At 45.6% G+C, this 21,980-nt stretch overlaps 1 protein-coding gene, 1 long non-coding RNA gene and 1 pseudogene across 6 annotated transcripts; 2 read left to right on the top strand and 1 right to left on the bottom strand.

Annotated features, from left to right (window-relative positions):
- Positions 1-774: 774 nt before the first annotated feature.
- LOC127336766 (uncharacterized) lies at positions 775-4,249 on the top strand (annotated as a pseudogene).
- Positions 4,250-4,253: 4 nt separating this feature from the next.
- Positions 4,254-7,739, bottom strand: LOC127336765 (uncharacterized). Its single transcript, XM_051363605.2, has 6 exons — positions 6,851-7,739; positions 6,015-6,178; positions 5,661-5,893; positions 5,390-5,589; positions 4,797-4,922; positions 4,254-4,700 (listed from the first exon to the last, which is right to left on the bottom strand). Exons 1-6 carry the CDS (start codon positions 7,613-7,615, stop codon positions 4,602-4,604), a joined length of 1,587 nt encoding a protein of 528 aa, XP_051219565.1. The 5' UTR covers positions 7,616-7,739; the 3' UTR covers positions 4,254-4,601.
- A 3,508-nt stretch (positions 7,740-11,247) lies between these two features.
- On the top strand, positions 11,248-15,004 carry LOC127336764 (uncharacterized). Of its 5 annotated transcripts, none has more exons than XR_007873525.2 (7): positions 11,248-11,884; positions 12,552-12,679; positions 13,046-13,193; positions 13,410-13,472; positions 14,132-14,180; positions 14,285-14,701; positions 14,786-15,004. It is a non-coding gene; the product is annotated as an uncharacterized lncRNA (long non-coding RNA). The 5 variants fall into 5 exon arrangements; XR_007873527.2 differs by having other exon boundaries at positions 11,248-11,600; positions 11,710-11,884; positions 13,046-13,472; XR_007873524.2 differs by having other exon boundaries at positions 13,046-13,472.
- The last annotated feature ends 6,976 nt before the right edge of the window (positions 15,005-21,980 follow it).

Here is a 21,980-nt window from a genome sequence, read left to right on the forward strand (position 1 = left end):
TAGGCATTTCCGGTGCATGCAAACCAATGTTTGCAGATCCCAACGCGCTCTCTCGCACATTTTGCATGAAGAAAATAAAGTTCCTCTGCATCGCACCTTGGGTCACTGATCGGGCTGCGTGGCCCATTTGGTAGAAGAACCTAGAGAGCCCGGTATGAACGGCACATAGGCGGACGGCAATTGATCCACCGGTCTGTGAACGGTACTTGCTTTTGGCTCGGGATTTCATCGGCGTCCACTCCAGCGTCGTCCCGTCAGCAGCTAGCACAGTAGCACGCCATCACTCATCAGCGACTTTCGTCTGGTGTCTCGCATCGCCTCAACGACACGACACCTACACACAGACTAGGTCAAGGCGAGGACGGCGGACTGATCGCGTCGGGCCAGTTTACTCTCCTGCAACTGCAAAGCTCACTGCAAGGTTCCTCGTACGGTCAGAATGACAAGACGTTCCGAGGAGAAAACGGCTAGAAACTTTCACGAATAGATGACTCGTGCAACCTTTACCTTACTTTTCTTATGCACTACTTTCATTTTTCTCTTACATCGCCTAAATTGCACGCAAGTCACACCCCAAATCAAATGAACCAGTTTTCTTAGGGCGTCCTTACGTTTTTACGTTTCTTTTGTACAACCTCCGTTCGGGAAATAAGTGAGACAACAAACAAGTCAACAACTTTTTTTAGATACATTAATGCAAAACTGAGTAGGTGCACTTTCCATTAAGTTTTCAAACAGCCAACCTACCTATAAAGCACTAGGCGGCTCCTCCTTACCATACCATCACTGCTTCACACCTCATGTCGCGCACCAGACTCCAGAGATCATGGCCACCGTGTACTTCCGCCCGCCGCTGCTCCTCCTCCTCGCCCTCCTGCTGTCATCCTCTTCTCTCCTGTTCCGTGGCGACTCCTCCGGTGACCGGGAAGCCCTGCTGGCGTTCAAGGAGGGGCTGTCCGACTACTCAGGCTCACTGGTCTCATGGAACAGCACAAACGCGGACTTCTGCCAGTGGGCTGGCGTCGTCTGCACCCGTCGGCACCCAGGCAGAGTGTCGTCCCTGAACCTGGCTTCCAGAGGCCTCGCGGGCAGCATCTCTCCGGCGATCGGGAACCTCACCTTCCTCCGGACACTCCAGCTCGGTTCCAACATGCTGTCCCGGGAGATACCGCGTACCATCGGCGGGCTAAGCCGTCTGCGCCACCTCAACTTATCCAACAACTCCATCCGCGGTGAGATTCCTGAGGAGCTCTGCAACTGTTCCAGCCTTGTGACCATGACCCTGGGTAAGAACCAACTGCAGGGGGAGATCCCTGCTGCGCTTGGGTCGCTCTCTCAGCTGCAACTCCTGTACCTTACCACCAACAAGCTGGTAGGAGGCATCCCGGCGTCGTTCGGTAACCTGTCCTCGCTTGAGAGGCTATCTCTCTACGAGAACAGACTGCAGGGGACCATCCCCGAGGGCCTTTCGCGCCTTGCCCGTCTCCAGTTCATCCAAGTGGCCAGGAACAATCTCTCGGGCACGATTCCACCACTCTTCTTCAACATGTCAGCTCTTCAGTACTTCGGCGTTGGGTCCAACAAACTGCAGGGCGGCATACCGCCTGATGCTGGCACCAATCTACCAGTCCTCGAAGAGCTTCATTTGGGCAATAATTCCCTGTCCGGGAAGATCCCGAGTTCCCTCGCCAACTCCACAAAGATCCAACTGCTAAGTCTGGCCCGTAACAGCTTCTACGGGAGGGTGCCCCCCGGGATAGGGAAGCTATGCCCTGTTCGTGTTGAGTTGGGCGGCAACATGCTGAAAGCTGACGATGCCGAAGGTTGGGAGTTCCTGAGATTTTTCGCCAACTGCACCCGCCTCCAATTGCTAGATCTCGACGATAACAAGCTTGGAGGAGTCCTTCCAAGTTATGTTGCAAACTTTTCGAGACAGATCCAGTGGCTTAGCATGGCAGGAAACGGAATCACTGGGACGATCCCTCCAGGTATCGGAAACCTTGTCAACCTCACTGACCTCGAGCTAGCAGCGAACAAACTGCATGGTCGTATTCCAGAGGAGCTCGGAAGACTTGCAAACCTGCAAACGTTGTTGCTAGAAGAGAATGACCTCTCGGGACATATACCATTGTCTTTCGGCAACCTCACACAGCTGCAGAGCTTTTCCTTGTCAAACAATAAGGGTTGACGGACCCATTCCCAAAAGCCTTGGGAACTTGCACAAGTTACCTAGCCTCAACTTATCCTCTAATATGCTTACTGGTCCTATCCCAGATGAGATCTTTAACCTTCCTTCATTGACAATTTTTCTATCTCTGTCCGGTAACTATTTGTCGGGTGCTCTTTCCCCACAAGTTGGAAAGCTAAAAAATATTGCAAGTTTGGATCTGTCAAAAAACAACTTGTCAGGAGAAATTCCAGGTACACTGGGCGATTGTGCAAGCTTAGTGTACCTAGCTTTGGATGACAATTCCCTCACGGGGAGTATACCCCCAGGCCCCATCAATTGGTAACTTGAGAGGCATGAGCAAACTAAATCTCACAAAGAATTTTCTGTCCGGCAGTATCCCAAGAGAGTTGGCCGAAATCAATGGCTTGTAACATCTATATCTGGCACAAAATAACCTATCTGGAGGCATTCCACAAGTTTTTCAGAACTCAAGTGCTATGATTGAACTAGATCTCTCACTTAACCATCTGGATGGTGAGGTGCCTTCTAGCGGTGTGTTTGCTAACATGAGTGGATTCTCAGTAGTTGGTAACCATGAGCTTTGCGGTGGCATTCCTGAGCTGAAATTGCCTCCATGTCAGGTAAAGCCAAATAAGCAGAAACAGCAATTGTTGCTTAGTGTTCTTCTTCCAGTTGCCGGCGTTGCTATATGCTTATGTCTGGTGTTGGCTGCACTCTTTCTGTCCAAGCAGCGGAAAATAAAAATGGAGAAAACAGAAACTGCTGGCCTTCACATGTTGGATGACAAGTATCCCAGAGTTTCATACCTTGAAATATCTCAAGCTACAGATCACTTTGCACCATCCAATCTGATAGGCGCTGGAAAATATGGTTCTGTATATAAAGGAAACCTGTCTCTGCCATCGTTCAGAAATGGTGTTGTAGCTGTAAAAGTGTTCAATCCTCACCAAACTGGCTCTTCAAGAAGTTTCTTGGCAGAATGTATGGCTCTCAGACGAGTTAAACACCGGAACTTGATAAAGATTATCACCTCCTGCTCTAGCATTGACTCCAGAGGCACTGAATTCCGAGCTCTTGTGTTCAAGTTCATGCCTAACTTCAGCCTCAACAGATGGTTACATCCAGGAACAGATGGCCAGTGTCACAAGTTGAGTACTGTCCACCTGCTGAACATAGTGGTTGATGTCGCAGATGCGCTAGACTACCTTCACAACAATAGTCAGCCATCAGTAATCCACTGTGATCTCAAGCCGAGCAACATCCTCCTTGACAGTGACTGGACTGCTTATGTTGCCGACCTTGGACTTTCAAAACTGGTTGGCGAGTCCACAGATAAATCCAGATTGAATTCTGGGAGCTCTATTGGGATAAGAGGAACTACAGGATATGTTGCTCCAGGTAGTTCCAGGATTCTCATCTCATAATTAATGCTGAATCTCCTTGAATGTTGCACACCTTCTGTATCTTAGTGCTAAAAAAGGTATCTCCATGAAATCACTCTTGCAGAATATGGACTAGGAGGGCAAGTATCCGTTGCTGGTGATGCCTACAGCTTTGGAATTACTCTGCTAGAGATATTCACAGGCAAGACACCAACTGATGATATGTTCAGAGAAGGGTTGAGTCTACACTTGTTCGCTGAGATGGCATATCCTGACAAGGTATCAGAAATCATCGACCCGATTTTGTTACAGATGCAGCCATATGAAAATGATGATGAAGGACTGGACAATGCATTGGCTTGTTTGGCTTCTGTTATAAGAATCGGCATCTTGTGCTCAAAGGACACCCCATCTGGGAGAATGAACATGAAAACTGCTGCCATTGAGCTACACAGAATCAGAGATCAACAGAATAATTTGTGAGCAAAATACCCAGGATATTTTCTATTTCTGTGTCATTCTCTTTCAAATACATCTGTTGTAGTATCCATACCTGATGTAGTACTGTTGCATCACATACCTAACAGGAGTTTGAGATAGCCATACGGTAGTATGAATCTGTCAAGCAAAAATGGACACCGTCAGACATCCAATGGAGCTGGGTAACTTTCATGCAGATCTAAGGTACATAACAGTGATCTTGTATATAACATTCTGGTACACATGACAATTATCTATTGTACATAGAGATATACAATCGTTTGCTCTTGGTTCCTGTATAACAAAAGGGAAGATAAGAACGAAACTCGATGCTATTATAGCCATTGTGCGCTGTACAAGCCCTTTGTTCAATTCAAAACCTAAACTAAGAGTGGCCCCACAAAATGCCATCCATCAAATGGGCCAATACATGCACCGACTTCTCTATACATCAAAAGGACATGGAGTATCAATATTGTCCATTTCCAAGTCCAGTTCTGTACGGGCAGCTGCTGAACACAAGCAAATGAATTCGCCGTTAAAGTAAATCAACGTTGTTCCCGCTGATTCCTGTTTGGGTCAGAAACCATGTCCATCATCATTTTCTCTGGAGAGTCTTCCCAGTTGCCAAAAGCTGCGAGATCAATCTGAAAGAAAAATAGGCGGGGAAGTTATGTACAGTTAGACATTTAAACAGTGGCGATAAATTGCAGAGGAGCGTTCGAGTTTGTTCTGAGTAGCACCTTTCTTCGCTGCCCTGAGAAAATATCCTCTCGCTTCTTGTACACATCTTGTTGGTGTTTTGTTGTTTGTCCACCAAGTCCCCACACTTCAACATCAAGTATTGAGGCCACAACAGGTAAATAACCCTGCATTACAATAAATGGAGTAAAATTATAGTCTGCATTTTGGATCAAAGGCTAGGCTCATGATGGATTTATCTGAGGCCACATGCTGCTGCTACCATAGCTTCCAGAATTTGCAAGGGAAAAGAGTGGCATGTGGTTGTTCTCTACCAAAACTAAACTTTCATAACCTATAAGCCCACATGGCAACCGAGTGGCTTAATTGAAGAGTACAGAATCACCATTCAAGTGGAGATGGTCCATTTATCCCATGGCTTCCTTTGGCTATACTATGGATTTTTAAAAGCACTTCTACTTTTGGATAAATAAACTAAGTAATCAAACAACCCATTGTTTAGAGCCAAGAAAGAGAGAAGGTTGCCTAGCTAAGAAGATTATGAAGTACAGTAAAAATAACTGGACCTAACATAACGCGGATATAGAAATGATAAGGAGATATCTGGTGAGAACAAGTAGATGTGAGATTTAACCTGATTGGGAATGAGAGAACCATGTTGGTAAGTCTTGTCAACAGCGTGATGGCGAACTGTAACTTTAGAAAAGTCTTCATCTATAAAGATCCTCTCATTTCCAATTGATCCACCGAATGCTAGGCCAAGAGGCTTTGGCTTTGCCTCATAAGTCTTTAACTGAGTATGTAGGTGGCAATACATGATGTTCTTCTCCGTGCCTGCTAGGTTAGACAAACAGTAAGCTACCATGAGGGGTGGCAAAGAAGGCAATAAGCAACAGAAGTCATACCAGATGGCAGAAGCATGCGGAAAATTGGATATGTGGCGCACAGGAACCCAGAGCTACCATAGAAAGTGTCTTTGTTCTCAAATCCCTGCTCAGTTAGTACACCAATTCCCCATCTTTGATCAGCATCAACATTCTCACCACCACCAAATGCTGAGAGTAGAATTAGCGCTGGCCCTTTGTACCCCTCAACACAAGACCAAAACCGGCTCAGACCTCTTCCGTGAGCCGATGACCTACAAACATGTTCTGGATCAGGATTGACATGTGTGGAAATCACTCAAGAAATTTAAAAGTGGCCTGATATAGCTTACAAAGAAATAACGAGAAAACAGAGCAAAAAGAGCTGGAAGTAACCTGTAAAGAAGGTCTTCCGTGTCCATTCCAATTATAGATGCTGACAAGAACTTCTCGCTCAATGCGCTTCTGACACTGAGAGAGATTGCCCATGCCCTCCCACGTGTTAATAGATAAACATCTGAAGCATCAGAAGTTGCGTTACCAGCTGAAACAGATCTGCCCTGCTTGTAAGCAAAAAAGTCTAGTTAGACGAAAGATAAGCTTCATCATTACAAAGTCAGAAGACATAAATGTAAGAAGCTGATGAAAGACATAAAGCTCAATGTTAGCAGCAAAGCAATGATGTTACGAACGCGTGATGAGATGTGCATCGCTGAAGCGTTTCACATTATTAAGGGATAAGCCCCAGCCTCCTCCAAAACGATGAAGCTAGTTATCAATTATATACCAAGCTCAAGAATCTGTGTCCAAATATCTTCCCAATCCCTACCTCAATTCCTAAGTGAGTTCTGAACAACCACATCCCATGTAAAGGAGAAGAATCTGGTGTTCCTAGCACGCAATCAGAATCAAATCGATGCAGAATTTTCAGATAATTCCCTAAACAGGAATAACCAGACCTGATGATTATATAATGTGCAGATCTCTTTTACGAACAAACTTAACAATGGCGATGTCACATCAAATTCCATTAATATGCGTTGTATTATACTATGAACTAAGTAAACAGGTTCATCCGATCTGTATGTTCTATTAGGTGAACCAATAACTAAAACAATGGCGATCTCACATGAAATTGCACTAATCTAAGCTCTACTATATGAGCGAACAAAACGATTCGTTCAATATTTCAGGATAACAAACTACACTGCAGTACAATTGGGATTAGTTACCTTCACTGGATCAGCCTGGCAGGAGCGGAACCTGTCCTGCACGTACCGCGAGAGGCAGCTGCCGAGCCCGGGGACGGTGGAGATGACCCAGGACGTGAACTCCTGCGCCGACACCCCCTTGGCAGCAGAAGCACCGGAGGCCTCCCAGCCCCAGACGGCCGCGTCGTCCGCGACGGCGCCCGCGGACACGAGCGCCGACAGCACGAGGCTCGACACGTCCGGGAGCAGCACGGGCTCCGCCCCTTCGTCCGCAGCCCTCGGGGTCGGGGCGGAGCCGCTCCAGGCCATGGCCCAGCACATGGAGAGCAGCGCGGCGATCTCCGCGGGCGCGAGCTCGCCCACGACCTTATCGTCGTCGGGCTGGAAGCGCACGCCGCAGGGCGCCCCGGCGCGCGCGCAGGCCGCGGCGTAGACGCGGAGGAGGTGCGCGAGCGGGAGCGAGGCCCGCGCGCGCGCGCAGCAGGCGTTGAAGCCTTTGAGGAAGCTGAGCCAGTCGGAGGAGGAGGAGGGGGAGGCGGCGGGGGAGAAGAAGAGGGAGGCGATGGCGGGGCCGAGGGCGGCGAGGAGGTCGTGGAAGTGGTCGGGGGGCGGGGAGGTGGGGGAGTGGAAGGTGGCGGGCGGGAAGGCGAGGGTGTCGGGGAGGGAGGAGGAGCGGGAGGAGAAGACGGCGCGGAGGAGCGGGAGCGGGAGCGAGGCGGCGGCGAGGGACTCCTGCTCGTGGGCCGCCGCGGCGGCGGGGTTGTCGGTGGAGGAGGACGCGCCCATGGCTGGCTGGCTGATGCGGTGGTGGTGGTGGTGGAGTGGGGATCGGGGAAGAAGGAAGAGGGGAGAAGAGGAGGGCTCTTGGGGGCTGGAGGGGGCGGAGAAGGGAAGAGACGCGTGGCGGAATCGCGGGGTCCAAGAGTTGGATTGCTTGTCGCGGTAACTCAAATTTTGGTGATCTGGACTAGAATCTGGTTGGAGAGGTTGGAGGGGGAGGGCGAGCCGTCGACATGGGATTTTGCACGACGGTAGGAGACGACGGAGACGTCAGACATGCCCTAGTTTAGAGCATCCACTGGTTGGCGCTCCCCACGACTAAATCCGGCGATATTTTCGTTCGGATTGGAGGAAGATTTGGCCTGGGGATCGCCGAAGTTTTGTTGGATAATTAGCACAATTTCCATGATTAATTCCAGAATATAAAACATGATGGCAGCAACTACTAACATGTGAAACTCAAACATACTAGATGCATTAATCAACATGAGTAGCAGCAGCGCAAACGGTAAAGCATCCATCGCTAAACAGATCGAGATATGTCGCACGTACCGATCTGGTGGAGGTGGCGGTGGAGGTGTAGCAGATGATGTTGCAGCAGTAACGTTGTTGACGACGGGGACGACGGGTCGAAGTAGACGGCGTTGAAGCAGAGAGAGGTGGAAACCCTAACTCGTGTATTGGATGTGTTTCTGCGGTAGCCGGGCAGGAGATTATATAGGCTCGGGAAACCCTAGGCAACGTGGGCCACGCCCACGTCGTACGAACGTTTCGAGTCGGTTACAGATAGCCCACGATCCGGGAGCGACCCGAACCGACTAACTGCGACGCGTCCGTCTAGGACTCTGTTCGTTTTCCTGAGCTGCAAAAAGTAAGGAAAGTCTCGGCTCGAGGCTCAATCCACTCACCACGAGCGCGGCGCGCGTCGTGACGTGTCGAGTCGAGACGAGCGAGCGAGGAGGAGGAGCGCGCGTGTAGCACTCCTATTCTCACTCACTTACTAGTGGTGGAACAACCCACCTTATAAGGTGGTCTAACTTCCTCCCAACTTTCCATGTGGGACTAAACTTCCCACCTCTTGCCACTCCCTAGTGAGCTGCCACCAACTTGGGCTCAAACTCACAAGGCTGCCACTATGTGGGCTTTGAGATTTATATGAAAAACTGAAATCTAATTTGGGCCACTAAAAGTGGGCCCAATATTTCAACAATCCCCCACCAGATCTCAAATCCCATTTAGAGATTTACCAATACTCGCTGCTTGTTTATATACCAGTGTTTCAGCGGAGACTGTTAAGTTGAACTTCCGCCTAGAACCTTAAGCTACATCCACTCACACTTGAACAATGGACTAAGCCTTGAATTGCAAGTTTTGCGTGAACAGGGTTTCACTCAAAGTCATGACCAGTACATGGCTGCCAGTAGCCTACCCCGCGGGTGAAGCATATGCGTCATACTTCATGGTCTCTTCATGAGTTTACTAGAGATCACCCAAATCTCATAGATTGCGACGTTTAACAATCGGACTCATATAGGTGTGTTATTTCAAGAATGCTCTGTAGGACAGCATCTTTGCTAAAATAGCCAACATAAACACATTAAGGCTTGTTGCCAACCTTGCCTTGCAAGAATCGAGAGTTGTGCATCTTCACATAGAGAGGGTTACATAATACTCTCCTCAATTAAACCACTAGTTTGTTCTTCCTGTGTCCTAATTCACGGGATCTCCGATCACAAAGGTTGGGTTACCACTATGGCGTAACATCAACGGGTCTCAAACCCATCTCCCTCGATGCACTTTCTATCACATTACGTGATAGTCCCTTTGTAAAGGGATCTGCCAGGTTTTTGTCTGTTTGAATATATGTAACAGTTATTACTCCGGAGTTTCGCAATTTCCTGACAGACTTCAAACGTCTCTTGACGTGTCTTGATGACTTCGCGTTATCCTTAGAATTGTTCACTTTGACAATTACAGTTTGATTCTCACAATTCAAAAGGATTGCCGGAACAGGTTTTTCAACCACAGGCAAGTCCATCAAGAGCTCACGCAACCATTCTGATTCAACAGTGGTTGTGTCTAAAGCAGTAAGTTCTGCTTCCATAGTTGACCTCGTCAATATGGTTTGCTTACAAGATCTCCATGACACTGCGCCACCTCCAAAGGTAAATACATACCCACTTGTGGCGTACATATCAGCTACATCTGAGATCCAATTCGAATCACTATATCCTTCAAGCACAGCTGGGTGCCCTGAATAGTGAATCCCATAACTCATTGTACCACATAGGTAGCGCATGACCATATCAAGTGCATGCCAATGATCAGTACCCGGGTTTGACATGAACCTACTCAACTTGCTAACAGCAAAAGAGATGTCGGGTCTAGTCGCGCTCGCTAAGTACATGAGTGAGCCAACGATCTGAGAATATCTCAATTGATCTATGGCAATCCTCCGGTTCTTGCGTAGTGTCACACTGGGATCATAAGGTGTTGAAGAAGGCTTGCTATCAATATAGCCGAACCGGCTCAAGATCTTCTCAACATAATGGGATTGCGTTAGAGTAATCCCACTCTCGTTCTTAATCAGCTTGATGTTCAGAATCACATCGCTTCTCCTGCATCTGTCATATCATCCCTCTTTGACAAGAAAGACTTGACCTCGTGTATTAATTTCATGTTTGTACCAAAGATCAGAATATCATCCACATACAAACATAGTATAACACCTTCGCCCCCACCATGGCGATAGTAAACGCACTTGTCAGCCTCATTGACAACAAAGCCTACAGAAGTTAAAGTTCTGTCAAACTTCTTATGCCATTTCTTAGGTGCTTGTTTTAGGCCATATAAAGATTTCAGCCTGATGATAACACGCTGCTCTGCAATACAATTGGGATTAGTTACCTTCACTGGATCAGCCTGGCAGGAGCGGAACCTGTCCTGCACGTACCGCGAGAGGCAGCTGCCGAGCCCGGGGACAGTGGAGATGACCCAGGACGTGAACTCCTGCGCCGTGACCCCCTTCGCACCCGCACGGGAGACCTCCCAGCCCCAGACGGCCGCGTCGTCCGCGACGGCGCCGGCGGACACGAGCGCCGACAGCACGAGGCTCGACACGTCCGGGAGCAGCACGGGCTCCTCCCCCTTCTCCGATCCCCCCGGGGTCGGGGCGGAGCCGCTCCAGGCCATGGCCCAGCACATGGTGGTGGTGGTGGAGTGGGGATCGGGGAAGAAGGAAGATGGGAGACGAGGGCTCTTGGGGGCTTGAGGGGGCGGAGAAGGGGAGACGCGTGGCGGAATCGCGGGGTCCAAGAGTTGGATTGCTTGTCGCGGTAACTCAAATTTTGGTGATCTGGAGTTCTGGACTAGAATCTGATTGGAGAGGTTGGGGGGACGGACGGTGAGCCGTCGACATGGGATTTTCGAAGCACGAGTGCTAGACGGTGGTCGGCAAGGGCGCTAGCTACTGTAGCTCGCATCTTCTACACTACTTAAAAAGAACGAAGGTATTCCTTATTCTGCCAACTCACAATACGTCAAGATTTTTCATCGTCTCCGTCGTACTCACCTTCCGCGTAAGCATGGGCCGCTTCAGCCAGGCCCATCAGAACGATCGTCGCACCCCCTCGCTCTTCTCTCCCCTGGCAATCCCTCGCTATCCAGCCCTAGCCGATCTCCTTCCTCCTCCACGCGCGACCGTCCGAGCTCGCCATCATCATCCAGGCTTGTGTGCATGTGCCTACCCCTTCTCCTCGCACCTCACCCTCCATGCCTCCTCCTGATACACTTGGGCGAGACGTACCGGCCGTCTTCCCCGCACCCGGCGCCACTCACACCTCCCCCTCCATCGCCTCCTCACACCGGCCGATAGATCTGGCCGTCACCATCACCACCGCGCAGATCCGGCTATCCCCCCCCTCCCTGGACTATCCACATCTCGGGGCCATGGAGGCCCGACGTCCTTCACAAATTGCGAGAAAGAGTAGCAGTGCGGATGCCGAGATCCAACCTTCCCCTCCTCCTCCTCCTCCTCCTCCTCCTCTCTACCCCTCTCTCTAAGCTGCTGCAATGAGACCATTTACCATGTGTTCTTGTAGTGAATTTTTGGTCACTAGATGTGAACGAATTGAAGCATGTTTTGTACTCTGAATTGAAGCATGCCTTTTGGATATGGAAGATGGGATCAAAGCACGCCTTGTGGATATGGGAGGTCAATTGGTTACGGAAGAGATGGAAGAAGGTTGTATTTCATACGTGAAAATCGTGCCAAAGGTTAGTTGTGATGCTTGCGCTTAGTTTTGATGTTCTTCTGGCTTACATTACTTTTTAAAATATTACCTTGATTGTATCACCTGTTAAATTATGATGCGCTAATAAATATAAATAAATCTCCTTGACTGTATGATCTCTTAAATTCCACATATTGCTTATGATTAGTTGTATTGTGCTACTATAAGTGGTTACATAATTCAGCAGGAATGGATTATTTTTGTGTTGTTCTCTAGAATGCTTATGCTTGGTTCATTTGAGATCACTTGCAGAAAATTACTTGATCCATCATAGAAGTACACAACCTGACACTCTCATGACACTGTGTGCTTTGCTAATATTATACCATCGGAATATAATATAAGTTCATGGTTCAATTCTCTGATGGAAATATAATAGCAGTCTGAACATGTTAATTTGAAGTAGAAAGATGCATTAGAAAGATGCATTTAGTTGTTATTAACTGTCAACTAGTGTTCTGTGGTCTTGTTCCTACAAAAGAAATAATGGGCATCTCTCTGAAAATATTCTCAAAGTTCTTCTCTAGGTAGATCTCATTTCAGGTTCTTGGAAAATTAATGATCAATCATTTTTAGCATATATATATATATATGTCTGTTGCTTCAGATTCTTATCCTTTATGTGTTATACTGTATTGCCTCCCTTTCAGTCGAAGAAGAAATGTGCATTGCCAACTGTAGATGGGTGATTGGCCATCTGAGGAGGCAAACGATGGCTGAGTTAATTAAGTTTCTTTGTGGTGCATCCGTGTGAGACCTAGGATTTAAATGCAAGAAGGTAAGACAAGTTGTTCCTTTTCTTAGTTGTGGGTATGTTGCTTCATTTTGTTTATGCTCATCTTTACTTTTTTTTATTATTGGCGGATCGTGTTCAGCTAGAGTGCCTTACGAGAATTCTGTCATCTATTTTTTGCCAACTAAGCTCCGTGAATCTTGATGAAATCCCTGGAGGGGTATGATCTCACCTGGACATTGTTCATCATTAAAGTTATGCTGTCCCTGGAGGAACTATACTTGACAATATGTTCCTATCCGAAGCTCGATCTCTTTTTTCTACTGTGTACAGCAAACTTTTATGTTAGATTCTGTAAAAAGAAGGGAAATTAGTAGCATGTGTTTGTTCACTCTGTCCTATGACATGCAGGTGTGGAGTCACCTGTGTAAAATGGAAATGAATGAGGAGAGCACTCTTGTAGGATTGGACTGGGCATAGGTGCCCGATAACTAGACACGGAGGCCCGGATCCGACCTTCCCTGCTTGATCTTCCCTTTTTTGATGACCTCCCCGCTCGGTAACATACTTTACCTAACCTGGCCTAGCACATTGAGGTAGTCTTATGCTCGGCTGATTCCTCAATGAGATCTTATGGTAAAATATATAGGTTCGCTAGGATCTTAAATAGGAAAGATTTATTCTACTGCAAACAATTGCTGCCTACAATTGTCCTTTATTTGTATTTAGGGTGTAGAAATGTTTATGATTGTAATTGTATTCATTTTCTTTCTAGGACATATTAGGCTGATTTAGGAGAAAATTAAACAGGGGTGTGCAGAAGGATCTGTCATTAAAGGTAGGTTAACTAGATGCATATATTGAAATTTGAACATCCCTTCCTCTTATTCATATCTCAGCTTTTTTTTGCCATGTGAAATATGAAAATAGTTTAAGGTGAACCTCATGTTCATACTCAGTCTTGGACGAACAACATTACTTAGATGCAAACTGAGTTTGAGAGGAGTTGTGGCGGAGATATACATGTATACATTTAATAGGGATAAATTCAATGTACGCCTGAGCAAAAAGAAAAATTGTCTGTTATGAGGTGCATCTTTGAAGCTTCTTTAAGGGCGCGGAAGGAAGCACAGCCTCCTTATTAAAGGTAGCCTGAGCGAAAAATTGTCTGGTATGAGGTGCGTCTTTGAAGCCGCTTATTCAAGGGCGCGGAAGGTAGAACAACCTCGGGTTCTGTTACTTAGGGTTCTGCTTTGGGTTCTGTTACATCCTTGGCGAGCTCGAGACGGATTTTTTTTTCTGTGTCTTGCTTGAATGATTTCCCCTTCTCTTGCTTCGGGTGCTGTTACCTGTTACAACCATGAATATTTTGTACTACCCTTATAGCTTATTTTGTTTGATACACATGCCACAAAATATATAAGGAGTTCAGCGAATTTTCTCATAAAAATTATCTATGTATTTCCAACCCGTTGAATTGGTTTTGATCCTTTTTAGGTTAGAAGAGTACGAGTAAACCTGGTTTGGTTAATCAAGTCAAGAAATGGTAATGACACTGCATCTGCTGTTCCTTTTGATATGAATCTTATGCGGCAAGATGCATCAAAGTGGTTTATTGTACTCACATCTGCTATTTCCTTCTTTTGTTAGCAATGATGCCATAATGAAGGAAGCCATCGTTGGCGAACAGTTCCAACAACTGGCTGTGTTCGATTACAATCCTGTCAATAGCTTTAAAGTACCGTTGTTGCTATTTCCTGTCAACAACTGGCTGTGTTGAACACTGAAAATTTCCTACTCCGTATCAAAGTTGCTTGCTATACCGAGGTATTGTCCTGCTTATGCAAAAAAAAAATGTCCAAGTACAAGGGTTTTGTAACTTCTTCCCTATTGAGATAAAACAGTCCAGCCACATTAACACGGCATGACCGCACGAGCTTCAGACAATGAGCAAAGCCTATCTGTTATGCTAAGAGACATTGTCCAAAATATACGATAATTCACAATTTCCCCTCTCGGTCTAAAGAATAAAGACAAGGGATGATCTGAAAAAACAGGCAACAAAAGGTGGTGTTTTCTTAAATATGTTTGTCCTTCCAGCCTTCCAGGTGAATTCATTTTACTGAGACACCTACGTGATGTTTCCTGTAGTGCAAAGGAAGAGACAACAAAGGATCAAAGAAGGAAGATCGGTAGTGTTGATGGAGCAAAGACAGTGCTAGGAAATGGAGTACATCTCATGTTCTTTCATTTTTCTATTTTTCCTATATAAGACACATAATTCCTTACATTCCCAGCAAGTTTACGTTACAAGCTGTTGGAATAAATGTTCAGACGTAGCAAAGATATCATCTTATAAATAAAAGAGCCTTTTATTGATCTCACCATGACACTAAGATGTTTTTATTCTATTTTTGGGGAGGAGGAAGCCTAAAGACGTTGATTATTGAACAGCTGGCGTTGATCGTTAAATCAAACACCATAAAATCTTATTGGTGTGAATCAAATTATTGCATTCAAGTTTTTTTACTTGACACCAGAAAATCATATTGGTGTGAATCAAATTATTGCATTCAAGTTGATTTTTTTACTTGTGTATTATTTAATTTCATCATCCAAAGTGACTTTTTGACCATGTTAGTATCAAACGTCTTGCATTCCACACACCATAACTTTATCTAATACTGAATAAAGAAGCCGTGTTCTTTAGACCATTTTAACTACCTATTTTATAATAAATATCTTTTTCAGAGAGTATGAATGTTGCATCATTTTTTCACATTTTTTTACGAAAATTCCGCCGATCTATTAATAATTATCAATAGTAGTACAAACAGACCCAAAAGTAATAAAATTACAAGCAGGTCTTCGGATCACCTAGCGACGACTACACTGACGCGAGCCGAAGGCGCTCTGCTGTCCTCGCCCCTCCATCACCGGAGCCAGGCAAAGCTTGTCGTAGTAGAGCTTGTTGTTGTAGACAACCGGGAAGACATCGTGCTAAGCCCCTAAAGGACCAGCACACCAGAGCAGCAATCAACCGTCGCCAAAGATGATAACTGTAGATCAGAAGAGACTGACCTGAAATCACACCAACAAACACGAAAACCGACCGGATCCCATGAGATCCGCCGGACACACGACTCCACGCGCCCTCCACCGATGCAAGACGCACCACCAAAGCGAGGATAGAGCAGCAGGACCTTATCCAGACTTCAGGATGTAGCTGCCGCCTCATCATCCTGAAGAAGACACTGAAAATGACCTAACAAAGAACGGAAACCCTCCGCCGGCGAGAGGCCGTGGTCCACCACACCTCCAAGGCCCCAAGGCCACCGGAGACGGAGCGGACCGGTGACGTCGCCGACGAGGGGAGGGAACCGTAGATGGGTTTTCTTGACCGCCTTATTTTTTCCGCACAATGTTGAGGACCGGCTTTTCTTCGCATTTTTATTTATAATGCTGCATTCTTGTACCGTTAAGAATGCGCAGATATGCAGTGAGAAGGATAGTCGTCCCCAACTTCGCCAAAATGTTCATCACATTGATGTGTAAATATTTCCTCACGAACATCAATATTATATTTGTGAAGCTATCAATGCCTTATAACTCTATATTTGCGTGTTGGTTCACTTGGATCCATGTTTTGCATGTATTTGGATCTAATTCCAAAGGATGTCGAAGTTTCCGACATCTATGACGTGCATGTCTTATATTAGGCTAGATACCAGACTACCACAAGCAGATCGATGCAAGACAACAATTCATATTTGAAATGCGATGACTAAAACTATATGAGTTTCTCTGTCTAGCACTACATAATTTGCAATACAACTTGAAAGAAATAGCCTGAAAGTGGCATGTAAAGATATATAAACAAGTCCTGGAATCTTTTATGTGGCAACTTGGTGAAAGGGGGACGCTGTTAGTACGGCGTAGAGCAATACGATGATATGTACAAGTTTGTAGTGTGTAGGAGGGAGAAAGACTTATTCCTCTCTTTTTCCGTCCGTCCCTCTCTCACCCAACCAACGTCGACCAATGGACAGGGAGGAACCTGGGAAACAAAGAGAACATGTTTTGCTTCTGCTTCATCGCATCAGTTAATTTCGATGGAATTTTTTTTTCTTCCCGTTGCAACGCACCGACATATCTGTGATAACTTTAAAATGAATGAATCTTACATTTTTTTTTATTCCATCTTTGCTGAAAATTATTTTGCTATTGTTTTGACTCTACTCCTACAATTTTTTTTCCAAAACTAACATAAAAAATGGAAGTAAAGAGCACGAACTATCTCCGATGAGGACTTCGACATTGCCACCTCCCCTCTTCGCAGTCTTCGTTTAGATTCCGCGAACAACTGTGATCGTATCTCTAGCACTGCCTCACCGGCGGGCTTCTAAGGGGAGGGTGGGACCGGAAGGTGGCGGTATATCTACTGCTAGGTTGATAGTTATGACTTACCACAGAAGAGTAACGTACAACACCTAGAACTTGGAACCGCGCATATGCACAATAATTCTATCTTGTTATTGTGTTCGGTATTATCATGCCGTAGTATATTATGATATCCCTAATTTGTTTTAAATTTTCATAGAGAGCTATCAATTATATATGTGCATTAAAAAATGAAATTTGAGAACCCGTGGCAACGCACGGGCATTTGTACTAGTCAACTCCAAAAGTCCAAACATGCTATCGACATGAAAAATCTGGCTTTAGAGCATCTCCAACAGGCGTTGTATCTGTGCTGTATTAAAAAAAACTAATTTACCGCGTGAAAGGTGCAAATTGTTGTTCTAACAGATGTTGTAACCGGTGCTGCAAAGTGGAGCGCGATGCAAAAGCGGTATCTGGTGCACTATATCTACCGCGCTGGAAAGCGCGCGCGATAGAAATCGCGCGCAGAAACAACTACCCCAAAATTTAGAGCTGAGAATTTGGCCTCAGGCGCGAAACACTTTTGGAGCGCACTACAAAGTGCTTTTACAGCGCCAAAATTTAGCGCGGCTGTTGGAGATGCTCTTAGGATTTCTCTAAAAGCAGTTTTGGGCCAGGCCCGATGGGTAAGTTTGATGTCAGCCGTGCGGAAAGTGGAAACCGCGTGAGCGTGGGAGGCCGAAGTGAGATGGCGGGACAAACCGAAATCGGCTATGTTGCGCGGCATAGCTAGTGTCACCTCCTCTTTTCGGTCACCTCCCAGCAAAACACCCTAATTTTTCCCTCTCAACACCGGTGTCGGTGTCGGTTCGTCAGATCTATCTCACCCTCTGGTTCCGGCGACTTCGGCACGGGATCCGCGGGCGAGCTCATCTCCTCCTTCATCCTTGTCGGTTGCAGCAGCTGGTCTCCTCATTTTCCGGCCAGGGATCGACGGGAGATATCACTTTCTTCTCCAACCCCGGCAACTCTCCCTCGTGTGCAACGACGGAGGTAAATCACCGTGCCCTCCATTTTGGTGTGTCCCCGTAGTTAGTGGTCAGCCTCGACGGTAGATTTAGCAGACAATCATGTTAGATCAATTTGCTTAGGGCGACCGGATGAGCCTGATCCACCAGGCATCGGCATTGATAGCTAAGATTCAGGCCTGGATCCTCCTCCTCCAGAAAATACCAGTTATGCAAGTTGTGTATCCACTAGTGACTTATGGTCCGATGCTTGCCCGAGATCAAGAGGGGGTTGCTAATCTGAACTTCATCTACAACACGAATGATGTAGATGTTGTTCAGATGCCGAGAATGAGAAGAGCCCCCTTCTATGAACTAGTTAAGACGTTTAGGGACAGTGGTTTGCTGCAGGATAGCATGAGTAAATTGATATGTTTCTTCATCTTGTTGGCCATAACCAGAGGTTTAGAGTTATGCACAACACATTCAGGAGATCCATATAGACTATACCCCGCTATTTCAACCAAGTCCTTTACGCAACTAGGGAGCTCATGCAAGACATGATCAAGCCACCTTCTGGTGAAAAACCAAGCAAGCTACAGAACAACAGAACAACAAAAGATGGTATCAATACTTCAAGGTGAGCACAAATATTTCTTTGCATCTGGGTTGACAACAACACAATGCAAAAACTTGATTGTTTATTGTTATCATCGCATGATTGTATTGTAGTAATTGACGTACTCATGTCACTGCTAGAGTGCCTAAATTAACAATCAGTATCATACATAGCCAGGAAGCACTACAACAGCCATAATATGCTTGATATTGTTGATTTCGGTCTAAAGTTCACTTATGTGCTAGCTGGTTGGAAAGGAACTGCCCATGCTGCAAGCATTCTAACAGACAGCCTGAGTAGACTAGATGGCATACATCTCCCTGATGGTAAGTTCTACCTTGGAGATGCAGGTTATGCTTGTCGGCCTCGAATCCTACCACCCTTTTGGAAAACTAGGTATCATTTGAACGATTTCTCTCTCCAAGGAACATACCACAAAATGCAGATGAGTTGTTCAACTTTACACACTCTAGCCTCCGGGTTACCATCGAGATGGCTTTTGCTGCATTGGAAAATAATTTCAAAATCTTTGACTAGAAGCCATTCCACACTTTTCCACTCAAGTAAAGATTGTTCTTGCATGTTGCTTCCTTCACAAGTGGATCTTAGGTTGGAGTATGGGTGACTATGTCCCATACGAGGTTGATGTTACTCCTCATGATGTAGAGGGTGGCCATGGTGTTGAGCAACACGACATTCAAGCTTGGAAGAAAAAGAGGAATGAGTGGGCTCAGTCAATGTGGATGCACATAAATGATGTCTACGGTTGACAAGGAAGCAAGAAGAAGACAACAAGAAGAAGATTTGCACTCCCCTTGGTCGCCATTGTCGAACTATCCCCTGGTCTGTAATGTTAAAATGCTATTCGTATGTAGCTAAGGCTCGGTTTATATGCATGTACTGGTGGTGAACTGATAAACTACTAGTCCATGAGTGTGGTTAACTGAACAACTGATGTTAGTAAGTAGCTATGGCTAATTTATATGGACGTACTTCATTTTTTTCATTGTTGTGTCTGATGATGTTGTCTTTTAGTCATGGTGGTGTGCTATGTTAATCTCACCAGTGAAGACGAAGGAAGGAGATGGGATGAGGAATGAAAAACTAACCGTCCCTCCTCGCTATTTATACCCTTGGCCCCGAGATACGTGCATCGGATCCTACGGCAGGAGCTCAGCGATCGCGTCGTTTTGAAATAGAATATTTGTATTTATATTTTATGTTTGTTCTTGATGATTTATTTCATGAAATGAGCAAAGGAATTGCATAGATCATTCCCACATAATAATGTAATCTCTAAGGATGATATAGGAAGGGTTTGGTTTTAGTTGTGATGTTCAATGGTGCTGAGAATTAAGGTTTGTGAGGGGATGTGTAATGCAAATTGGGTGGGGAATACTATGTCGTTCGATGTGCCTAGTAAATAGGTATGTGCTTGATAGGAGAGTGTAAGTGTGAAAATTTCATTAGCTCCGAGATCCATGGAGCCCTTTCTTAAAAAAACACATCTTCAAATGTCAACAAGTTATGAAAAAAGCATGCAAGTACATCTATTATGTATGCCCCAAGTTTCATTGAAATATATCATCATTTGTGATCTACACAAAAAGATAAATGTGTAGATCAATTATGAGTTTTTTGTTCCTTTCTAGAGAAACTTGTTCATAGCAATGCAAATCAATCCTCACTTGTTCCGTAACCTCGACATAGTTAGGAGTACGCTCAAACATCATGTCAAGCTCATCCTGGTCTAGCTCTATGTTTTCTTTTAAAAAGACGCCTTTGTCCACGTGATGAACATAAACAATTCTCGCCATCTCTAAAATAATTATAACAACATAAAAATAAATGTAAACAATAAGTACTCATGGCAAGACACACAAAATCCTAGCCACATTACCAAACCCTGCGACTAACCTACAAATCTGACAAGAACTCTAAAATACAAGTCTTAAACATAATGCTTCATAGCAACGGTAAGAAGCCGCTACTAGCCAATGCAACGATAAACAACCATGCACTTTGGGTGAAATTGAAATTCTAGGGTTTCCAAGATTTGGACAAATCTAACAAAAATTGAAGATTCGAATAGGCTAATGAAAGGGAAAAAGGGAGAGAATATCTCTAGGCACTTGGGGGTGTGTCAAAATTACCGGAGAAAACCTTCAGAATTAGGGAGTGAGATTTGAGAGGAGGAGAGAGGGGAGCCACCAGCCTCGAGCTCATAGGGGGAAATGAGGGGCGGTGGGTTAGGTCGGACGGCCAAATAGCTAACAGGAAGTGTAGTGCCTATGCGAGCGGCACTACACTATACAATGTAGTGTAGTCTCTTTGTGAGCGGCATTACATAACTGGGGCTGTTCCGCCACGCTAGCACGTGGGGTTGCGTGTGTCGCTACATAGTGGAGGATAGCGCCGATGGCGAAGGCGATACGCAAAAAACTTAGTTCGATTAATTACTTTCGCACCAAGTTTATTTTGTGAATTTTTGTTTTGGGTAGAGATCAGTTATGTCCATTGTACCGGTTGAGAGCAGCGTACACTTGAAAAAAAGAAGAGTCAGAGCACATGGCGGCGACAATTACAGCGAGAAGGATGCTAGGGCCTAGGCAGCTCGCCAAGTATAAGGAGGACTGCAACATCGTCGAAAATACACAGTGACACCCGGGATCATGAGTACCCGAGTTACTGTGCGAGCCGGAAATACATATTTCTGGACCTCCAAAATTTCAAATAAATTTTTTGCATGTATGTATATGGGTGTTATTTTCAAATTCGAAAGTATGTAGCTTAGAGAAAAATGACAAGTTTTGAATGGTCAATGCAACTACGTAACTTAGTCTCGGACTAAGTTTAATCAGATTTAGGAGTACCCAGTTTCTAAAAATTCCCTTTAGAACATCGTCGTCATTCCACGGCCAGATCGGGAAGCCCAACCACATGTGGATGCCGGTGCTGATCGTGGCTGCAGGGACGGGCACGCACGAATATTCAGCCGGATCAAGAACATGTTTGTGTGCATAGTGTTTTTCATATATTCCTTAGAATATATTAAGGAATCAACAGTTACTTGATCTAGAAGACACAGTAGGTCTATCTGTCATACCGTGGGTGGGTGCAGCCTATAGCTAAACTTAATCAGTGGTCAACTGGAGTAGAAAAAACACTCATTCTCATGCTGCTTGATATGCAGGGTGAACACACTGGGTGGCACAACCAAAGTCAGGATTAAGTTTTTTTAAAAGGTAAAAGTCGTTCCTCGATATCACTACATGTTTAAAATGCCATGAGAACTAAGAATTCTCCGTTAGAATCACCATCCTGCATCTAAAGCATC

This window comes from Lolium perenne, chromosome 2, assembly GCF_019359855.2.
Source record: "Lolium perenne isolate Kyuss_39 chromosome 2, Kyuss_2.0, whole genome shotgun sequence".
Taxonomy (NCBI): Eukaryota; Viridiplantae; Streptophyta; class Magnoliopsida; order Poales; family Poaceae; genus Lolium; species Lolium perenne.